We start from the raw sequence: 10,622 nt of genomic DNA on the forward strand, positions 1-10,622 counted from the left end.
TACCACAACAAAGATACTGAGACAGACTGAGAAAGACGGGCAGACAGAGAAAGAGAGAGAGAGTGCAAGTGGAAGGAGAGAATAGCAGCTAGCCATAACAGAGTTGATTGGAGAGGGCCTTATTAAATCTGTTTACAATCCCTGCTGGGCTCCATTCTGTCTGAGAGACTTTCAACTCCATGTGATGTTTTCTGAGGAGTTTTTACACCAAAATGGCTGCCTCTAATTAACAGGGACCTGCCGAGTCCCAGTGGCCAATTATACTCTTCTCCTTGTCCCTGCTCACCAGCATTTTTGCTGCTCAGCAGTCCACTTCATGTTGGTTGTGAACATTCTGGCTTTCCCTGCTCTCCCACTGTGAAGCCTAGTGCTATGGATGGAACTCACTGCCTGTCCTGCTGACTTGGTACAACACTCAGCCCTGTCAGACTCTCAGCCTCAAGATGCAGCTTCCTTTATTCACAAATGCTACTAATGTAGGAGGCAGAGCAGGACTTCTATAGATGGATGACAAATTAAAGGAAAAACCAAATTTTCAGTCACCAGATCTCAACCCAGCTGAACAACAATGGGAGGTTTTGGACCGAGGTGTTAGACAGCGTCTCCACCACTATCGTCAGAACACCAAATGAGGGACTATCTTTTGGTAGAATGGTGTTCATCCCTCCAGTAGAGCTCAGAGACTTGTAAAATCAATGCCAAGGAGCACTGAAATGGTTCTGGTGGCCTAGCACCTCACTGAGACACTTTATGTTGGTTTTTCCTTTTAATTTGTCAACCGCCAGTAGCTAAAAGTAATACATGCAGACAGTGCACAGTTGTTGGAAACATATGATACAATTGTATAATAGGGTGGCATCTCAAGAATAATGAATCAGTTTTTCAGTGCTGAAGCTTTAGAAGCTTATTTTGAAATTTTAAAGGTGCCTGAGTGTTTATGATGAGAGAGAGAGAAATTAGAACCAGAGTAGCAATGAGTAACTTGAGTAAGTCATTATGTGTCTGCCAGGAAGTCGAGGTTCTCTGGCAATGCCCAGAGTTGCAGTTAATGAAGGGTAAATTGCAAAGGTGATTTGTAATGAATGTATTTAAACTCCTACAAGATCAATATGTATATATAAATTGAGAACGTACTATAATAATAACAAAACCAATAATGTAAGAGTGAAATATTATTTATTTGCTTCCTCAAGCATATACAAAGGATGAACACTCAACCCCTGCAACCCCAGTTCTCCCTCCTACCCTCTGTCTATTGCCCCAATCCATCAACCTCTGCTTGAGTTCCAACTGTCTCAGTCAGCAGCATCACCACCAGTGCGCAGTTATTTAAACACAGTACAGTATGAGATATTACTTCATGGGTGTGTAAAATGGTTGGACCATCCATTTGGCAGCAGTAGTCTCCTTACCATCTTTGGCTGTGTCAGCAATCCCTTCTCTGCCCAGCCCTGGAGCTGTGGGAGCTCTGCCTGACGCCACTGTGTCTCTGTCGACCCCTATGGAGCGGAGCACAGGGAGGGGGGGGACGCACAGCCCACCGTCAACATCATACTGTACACTCACTTTACAAAGTTAGGGTTGTAGTTGGATTTGAGGAGTGGGGAGGTTGGGAGTGTTGGGGAAATGGCAGCTCATAAAAAAAACAAAACTCCTTTTTAGTCACTCCACCAGTGCAACTAAAACAAAAACAGGTGGCTCAGGATTTTTTTTTTTTTTTTTTTCAGTGTGCTCAGGATTTTTTTTTTTTTTTTTTTTTGGAAGTTGTGACTGGGGAAAACTACATTAGGGTAATAAGATTTAGGAAGCTGTGTGTGGGAATATTTCTTCATGGAACTGGTAAGATAGAAATAGGATAAATCCTTCAGTTAATTCAGTCTATTTTAATATCTGAGTAACTCTATAGTGAATTGAATGTAACTGTGTGTGTGTGTATGTGTGTACGGTGAAGCTGGCAGATTGGTGCGGTGACTGCAATGACCTTGGCAGAGTTTATAATGAGGGTTTCCCTTTTGCTTTCTGTGGGTAAACAAGCCTGTGGTTGAAGAGAGAAATGCCACAAATGAGCAGGAAGTGTGTTCACTAGCTCTCCAGAGCAGGGGGCTTAAATGCCTGCAGCTATCTACAGATGCTACAAGCAGCCAATTTAGCAGGAGAGGGGCAAGAGAGGAGAGATGACCTCTGCCTTCATTTACTACTACAGAGATGAAGAGAGGGAGTGAGAGATCAGATGGGAGGAGGAAGAAAAGGCGAGGGATGAATAATGGGGAAGACACTTCCAATTCTTCAAAGGAAGGGTGAGCCAGAGGTGGAGAAGGCGAGAGAGTCTGTACATGTTCTGTTGTCAGTGTGTCTTGTAAACTTAGACAGGAATGCATAATGGAGGTCTCAGTGAGAATGAACTGTCAGCTTGAAAGGGAAAAAGAAGATGCAGAGCGAGGTCAGTGAAAAAAAGGACAAGAAATATTGTTTCTGCTAGTTGACAGGTAAAGGTGAATATGAAGATATTTTTGTTACAATCGTACAGAAATATCAAGCTGAGAGCCACCTTTGTTTTAGTCTGGTGAGGACCAAAGGGTTACTGTTGAATAATTGGCAAGTAAAATATAAAAACCTTTTGTATTGTGAACATCTGACAGGGACAAATTGGTTAGAACCATTTGGTTTTTGGCTTAAATTTAATATCTGCTGTATAATAACATTTTCAAGCTTTTAGCCATGTTAGGTCAACCTCATGCAGGTGTGACTTAGCCAGTTATATTTATGACCATCTGAAAGAGCCCAGAGTGGACCGTGCCAGGGACAGCTACATCCCTGAGGTTAAGATGCCCATGCTAGTTACAATTTGAGGCCACAACAAACAGTATAGTGGCCCAACATTCACCTCATTGAGAGGGTAGAGGACAACATACTGCATGTTAAAACAACTTGTTCCATCCATTAAATGTAAGGTTGAAAAGCTACCCTGAAAAAAGTAAATGTTAAGCAAAGGTGAAACATCAAAAACATTGTTACCCCATCCTGCAAAGCCATCATTTTAAATACTATGACGGTGTGGAAGTGGATGGTGCGCCGCAGCAAGCAGACAGTGCAGTGTTATCGTAGCATGTACAAATGTGGTGATAAAAATGTAAGCAGCAGCAAGCAGATGCATATGAGTGTAGTTCAACAAATTCTAACAGCTAATGTATAGTGTAGGGGAGCATAATGTCAGCAAAAGGAGCATTATATATCCAACAAGTGTGTTTAGATCTCTGCATCCCATTTTCACAACACTACACATTGCTCGGTATTTAATGCTCAACCATTCGATAAACAGCTTCAGGCACAATACACACACACACACACACACACACACACACACACACACACACACACACACAAAATTTCACCTTTCTTCTTATTCTTGCTTCTGTCCTTGGATTTATCACGTGAACACGCATATTCTGATAAAATCTCAAATAACAGCGGGCAACACATTACATTCACCAACTGCTGAGATGAAAAAACGCTCATGGACACATTTTTAATTATTGAGAATACATTTCAGTCAGTCCTCAGATGTTGGGAAAACTTATTATATAATCAATACACTCTATAGCACCATTAATATTTGATGCCACAGAAGTGCTTCCTGTCTCCTTGGGCCCCTGGCCAGTGGTGTCTGGGTACTGCAATCAAATTAGATGAGGCTTATTCACCTACAGCAAGGAAGGGGGGCGTACATTTGTTTTCCGCTGAGAGTCAAAAATACCAAAGGCACAGGCTGCCATTGTTTGATTTACTACATGTCATTCCATTTTGAGGAATTCTTCCATACTGTGCACAGAGCTGATCTCCCCTATGCCTATGTCACTTGTGGTATAAGCTAAAATGTAAGATAACCATTGAGTCTTTTGTCTTTCTTTTCTCTTTTTCACTTTAGTCACATCACATTATCCACTGCTGGTGCAGACTTCCCTCCCCCTTTCTCTTACAGAGCTTAGACAATCAATTTACCCTGACTTGGCTGGGATAGGTGGAGGCTCCAGAGACTGTGGAGTAGACAGTATGCTGCACGATCTCTGCACTGATAGACACACTGCCTGGCAGCTACAAAATGGAGCCAGCACGCAACCATCTGACTCCTCCTCACCATCTTGCTTCTTTATTTGAAAGTTCCTTATGCTTTTTTTATTTGATTGTGTTAAAAAAACAGTTTGATATTCAATAATCTGACAGAAAATATTGCCTAATTCTATTTTATTGTCAAATACTGACATTTTAAGTATATAAATACATTCAAATAGACTGAAAATCTGTACCATGCATCCCCTTTTTACTACTACAAAACATCTGCACCTGATGCTACTAAACACAGGCTGAAACTCCCTCTCAGTCCCCCAAAGTGCTACTGAACTTGAGTTAGTGAATTGGAGTTCCTATAAACCTGGCTGAGACACAAAGAGATTAATACAACTTTACTATCTCAGCTTCTTGGCCAGTCAAGCTCCCTGTAATGCTCTCTGTGATATTGATTTTTATTTTTCTCCTCTCCCTTTCTTCTTGGCTCTTTCTCTCTCACCGTCTCTCCACTTCCACCAGCAGAGCTCTGAAATGTCCTGCAGGTCAGACGGATGTTGTGCCAGATCAATCAAGGAAAGCAATCTGGGACGACTCATGGACGCAAGCACACACACAAACACACATTGATGCTCACCACCCCACACACACCCCTCCTTTGTTGCACTCTGGCCCGTCTGCCTCCAGTCTCATCGATCTGCATCTACTTTACCAAATGGATTCTTCTTCTCTTCTATCCTCCTCCACCTCTTTTCTCTCTGTGAGACTCAGAATAATAAATGCTCCAAATCGCACAAGACCTATACATAAGCAATTTTTCATTTAACTTTATCTTGACTTTTTTCCCCTGTCTTCTTTCTTTCTTGTGATGCTGCAGTTTTTCAGTGAGATCAGTGGAACTTTCCCACACACTCCCTCACCACTCTTGGGTAATTAGCACATACTGGAGTGAGGTCAGAGGTCAGTAGATGAAATGATGGCCAATTGCCAAAGGGTCTGTCAAACAGGACATATATAAATCATTTCCAGATTTATGCTTGACAGACAACTACAGGATGAGTCTGAAGGCAAATGAGTCTGACATAAAAAAAGATTTTGTCACATGTTTTAGTTCATATTTATAACTGAAACAATGTATCATGTTTTATTCTTTTCAGATGTGGATTAATTATTTTCATATAAAAACTTTTTTTCTAAAATTCTTTCATGCTTTGTTGTTGCTACTCATTTGTTGAGCCTTGTAACTCACCCTAGTGCCTCTACAACCAAGTGGATATGTAACTGACTTGGCTAGCCACTAGCTTCCCTAGGCTATTCTTACTCATGAACATGGGCTATTTAACATATTTATGTAAGGTCATGTTCGCTTAATTAATAATACATTGATTAATTGTATCACAAAGACATTACCTCATTTTAAAATGCAATTTGTTTGGCACACAAAGTTCTAGGCATTAATTTTTTTTTCTACCAAGGCCAGTGGCTAGCCTAGGAATTTCTAGTGGCTATCCGAGTTAAACATATCCACTGGGTTGCCAACGTAGGAATATGAGTTACTAGACTCGTCAAATAAATAGCTCAGCAAGTGGGTAGCCAGAATCTTATTTACCACTTCCAATTTATCAATGGCCAAATCAGATACCGGTCTTGATATACATAACAATAGGCTACTGCAAATTATCAGTAGTCTGACTTTTGGCACTTTCACTCCACCATATCTGAGAACCTGCAGTCCTCCACACATACTGTATATAGTCACATTCACTCTCACAGATTAAATAAATGCGCGCGCACACCATATTCTCTTTTGCTCAGCCAAACTGTAGGCGGAACTAGAGCCATTTGTCCATTGGCTGAATCCCAACTCTGCACCAACACATGCAGAAAATTAGTGAGCATCTTGACTCTGGAGATGACACTTCAATTTATGCGGCTATGGTGACTGGTCCTCTGCAGTTCCTCCCTTGTGGGGGTGTGAGATCAGCTGGACACCTGCCTGGCTGTTTGGCTGAACCCAGTAGCACAGGGACTGGGCCTTGGAATTGAAGATTTGGTCTTGCCTGTCAGCCAAAGTCGCTGTCTCTCAGCCCCAGCCCTGGCCTGGCCTGCCCTCTAAGGTCCTCATCGCAGTTCCCCTAGTTTCACTTCTGTGCCAGGAACAGTCCCTCACTTGATGCCCCTACCCTCTATTTCTCCATCTAATCCTCAACTGCAAGTAAATACAGTGGCATCATTTCCAACAGCAGTATTTCCTTGAACAGCATCAATTCTCCTTAAACAGTTTGCCAGGCTTTGCTCCAGTTCTAGCTGCTGCAGCCAGCACCTTGGCCTCCAGCTCAGTCAGATCAGCACATCCCTGTTGTGCATTGCTGCCTGTCCTGCTGTAATCTGAATGTGACGAATGGAAGCAATCACTGTTGAGACTCATAGCTAGGATATTTTCTTGGTTTAAAGATGCTAAATCATCATCCTATTTCCTACATCAAATTGTGTTGTTAATCAAATATCTTTAATGAGATTAAAGGTTTTAATGGAGATATGTAACATGTAGGGCATTTTCAGGAAGCATCAATCATGTTTCTGTGCATGGTAAGCACTAGGGCTGCCCCCTAATAGCCAAATAGTCAAGTCATTAGTTGAGACCAGCCCCATCATGGTAGTTTGTCATCTTGTTTTTCTCATTTTGGTGTGGCAAGCAGCAATTTGTTCAGTACTTCCCCCTGTGGTTGGGGGGAATTCCCACTTTAGTCGTAACACTTTCCAATGCATGGATGTACATTAAGGTCAGATAATGTCTAATGTCAGGACAAGATAAGCCTAAACCTGTTGGTAAGCTAGGCTATAACCATTTCTCAGAAGAAAAAACTGTCTGTAAGAGCATTGTTTCAATAGAAATACAAGTGTGCTGCCAGTCTCATCATTCCAACAAATCCTGATGGCAGCCTAACATTAAATATCAGCAATTTAAATATTGCTTTATATGTAGCTGTCTTTTATTGATTAAGAGGCACTAATCCTGGCAGCACAAGAACAAGCTCTAAGTACAAGATCAATAGAGGCTGGGGTCTACCATACCAGACAGAACCCCAGATGCAGGCTGTGCAAAGATGCCCCTGCGACAAACCAGCACATAACAGCGGGGTGCAAGATCCTAGCAGGCAGGGCATACATGGAACGCCATAACCAAGTGGCTAGCATAGTGTACAGAAACATCTGTGCTGAGTACAAGCTGGAAGTCCCAAAGTCAAAATGGGATACACCTCCAAAAGGTGGTTGAGAATGACCAAGCTAAGATCCTGTGGTACTTCCAGATACAAACTGACAAACTGGTAATGGCCAACCAACCAGACATAGTAGTGGTGGACAAACAGAAGAAGGAGGCCGTAATGATAGATGTAGCAATCCCAAGCGATAGCAACAACAGGATGAAGGAACACTAGTAGGCACATAACACACAATAAAATACTGTCACCCTACAGCAGGCCTACATTATGCCTACCCTCAAAGATGACATGAAAGGACAATCTTTCCCAGTAGGGCCCTTCTTCCTGGTTACATTTACTGTTTTCTGACTAAGTGACACTTCAACAAAATCTACAGAACTACAATGACAAAAAAGGACTATTATAGATTGCATTTTGTGGAATAGCTTAGGTTTCCATGCAGTGTTCACTTTTGCATTGAGCTGAAGTTGCTTTTAGCTGGGCTAAGAGAGAACACAGTGACGCAGGGAGAGCAGGCAAGCTGATCCATCTGAGTCAGCACCATGTGTCACGAGTGAGGATACCACCGCCTCAAGTAGCTGGCAGGTGAATGCAGCCATGCACCTGTGCAGGCAACCAGCCATTTCAGTGATGCCGTCTCCTATCTTCAGCACATTAAATCACACCAGCGTATAGTTAAACAAACATATGCAAACATGCACAATTGCACACACATTCATTCAACTCAGCTACCCAATGATACATCATTATCATGCCCACCTGCAAGTATCAGGTCACAAATAAGCAATTCAGCAGTGTCACGCTGTTGCAACCGTCTATAAACAACTGTGCATTCCTCGTTTGCTCAAGCACACAGTCATGCTTGTTATATATATATATATATTTAAAAAGGCATTGAACAACAAGCTAATCTGCTAAACCTGCCTTCCCTAAAGGGGAGAGCAGCAGAATAAGAAACTTGCCAACTCCTCTGATTGAACTCAGTATATTTCACAGCAGGCGTTCTAATTAAAACGGCTTTGCTTTTGGCTTTTGTTGAACAGGTATTTAAAAAGCTATAAACAGCCTGGAGATGCAATAAGAACAAAAACCTACAGCACAGAGAACAGGAGAGAGAGGAACACTGGCCTGGTCGACAAGCAGACTCGGAGCTCTTCCTAATCCAATCACTGTTTCCCCCATCAGCTGCATCTCAGACACAGCCGGCTTGTGTGTTTGTGTGTATGCTGTCTTATAGCAAAGGCACAGAGCTAAATCACATAGACATAACTGACCATTGTACTTAAGAATTCCTTCCGCCGCCTTGGGTACTGAGTGAGGGTGTATCTGAGTGCATGTTAGCATGTGTATGTGGGTGCATGATAATCTGATTATTGATTCAGCTCTGAACTGGAGCTCGTATAATCAAATAGCTGTGAGGGAAAAGGACAGCCGTCCATCATCTGTCCTAATGAGTTAATAGTTTGATGGAGGCAATGAATAACTCAAAACTACATGTAGATGTGTCGGAGGTCGCTACTACAGAGGCTAGCTGAAACTTCACACACATGTCAAATCTATTAGCATCCTTCTTCCTACTGTATGTCAACAAATATCCTGCACTCTATGGTCCTTGGTGCAGTTACAAGCCTGGTGTCACTTGAATATTTTGCTATATTAATCATTATGCAACCCAGATTTCTTTGTACTTGGAAACAAAGAAAAGCTGTCATTCTAACCACTAAACTATTTCAGTCACTTTCAAAATGCTACAAAGTTGCTTTGTATTAGCCATTACACAACCAATTTGGAGTTTGACTTGAGAATTTATAGTGATTCCATTGTCTGTGAAAATCTAATCTCAGTGTAACTTGATGTGAGAGTGGTGCAATAAGAAATGGCTCCTACTGCAGCAGGAAGAGAAGGAGAGTGGGACACAAAAGCCTAATGTATACCATCTCAGCTAACAGATGAGGCCTGCGGCACACCAGCTAGACCATTAAGTGTGGCATGCATTCAAACGAGCAGATTAATCCCTACTGTTGTATAGTGCAGAGTAATTGAAAATGCCCACAGGAGGCCACTGGGGGGCCAACATATAGAAGCTGGTGGCTGATTTGGCATAGAGAATTCTGCAACAGCATTTTTGGCTTGACAGCATGTGCTGAAGTGCACTGCATCGATGAGATAGCACACATTTGCCTCTCATGTTCTTTCTCACTTTCTTTACTCTCCCTGAGGAATTTCATGAATATCAAATTCACTCCATTTACACCTGGTTATTACTGTATGGGAAGAACAGCATTTATGTTTGTTGGAAGGGAATCTGCATTGACTCTGAGAATCCATATTCCAGTTTAGACAAACCATTACCAGAATTACATCTCAAACTGTGCCCTGGTAACTATCACTGATTGAGTTTGGATATCTGAGCTAAGCCTGACGGGACCCATCAGTACCTCAGGGTTCAGACCAGACATTTGGAGCACTCAAATGTCTGCTTCGTTTAATGATAAGGGGGAACAACACTGTCCAAACTCAAATGTGTTGGGCTCAGGTCAGGTTCGGACATTTATATAGCAGAGCATCTCAATATCTGGACTCCAGTCTGGATCTGAACCAGAGCTCGGGCTAGGTGTCTCTATACTTTTGTCCTGCCCAGCTACATACATGAGGAGGTCAAAATATTAGAAACACCTATAAATATAATGTAGTCCAGTACAATGATGAACTCAATAATAAACATATAATTGAATTTATGCTTTTATGACATTTCCACTAAAAATATGAAACATTATGAGCTTCATAAACAGATGTTAAAGCAGAAGTGTTGCATCAAATTACATACAATTGTACAGGTGTACCTAATAAAGTGGCCAGTAAGTGTATGTTGCTTGTAAGTTTTAAGCAAGTTTAGTAAAAGTCATTTGCTCATCACCAATCGTTCCAGACCTTTGACCTTGAATTAAGTTTGAGAATCCTATTATATACTATAAGTTTGTTGGGTCCACTTTGGGATGGGACACCACACTTTCGGGCATGGGTCGGGATCAGACAGAAATAGGCAGGCTAATCCATGCTCTAATCACTGAGTCTTAGCTGGTTGGCTATTTCTCGTCTCACAGGAAAAGGTACTATTATCTACTGCCATGTCTACATTCTCGCTAATAATTCATGAGAAACTAGTTGATCCTTTAACGTCTGTCAGCTCAAAGACTGTCTTTATATAAAGCTGCCCCTATTTTTATGAATCACTGGCCACAGATGACTTTAAGACAGACCTTCTATGTCGCATCTTCTGCTGCTGTGGGACTTTCTACGGTCTTGGTCTAATGCGACTGTGAGGCGACTGGTTCA

The 10,622-nt window shown here is 41.9% G+C and overlaps 1 protein-coding gene across 12 annotated transcripts in view; it reads right to left on the minus strand.

Moving 5' to 3' along the window:
• elavl4 (ELAV like neuron-specific RNA binding protein 4) overlaps nt 1-10,622 on the minus strand; it is an 81,932-nt gene that overhangs the window by 42,691 nt on the left and 28,619 nt on the right. For 8 of the 12 annotated variants that reach the window (XM_020613030.1, XM_020613023.1, XM_020613022.1 and 5 more), the window contains one exon: nt 1,413-1,499. The exons of the other annotated variants lie outside the window; for them this stretch is intronic. In XM_020613030.1, the coding sequence (XP_020468686.1) occupies nt 1,413-1,415 (3 nt within the window). In that variant the 5' untranslated portion in view covers nt 1,416-1,499. The remainder of the gene's footprint in view (nt 1-1,412; nt 1,500-10,622) is intronic. 12 annotated transcript variants of the gene reach the window in all.

The sequence above is a fragment of the Monopterus albus genome, unplaced genomic scaffold, assembly GCF_001952655.1.
Source record: "Monopterus albus unplaced genomic scaffold, M_albus_1.0 scaffold129.1, whole genome shotgun sequence".
NCBI lineage: Eukaryota > Metazoa > Chordata > Actinopteri > Synbranchiformes > Synbranchidae > Monopterus > Monopterus albus.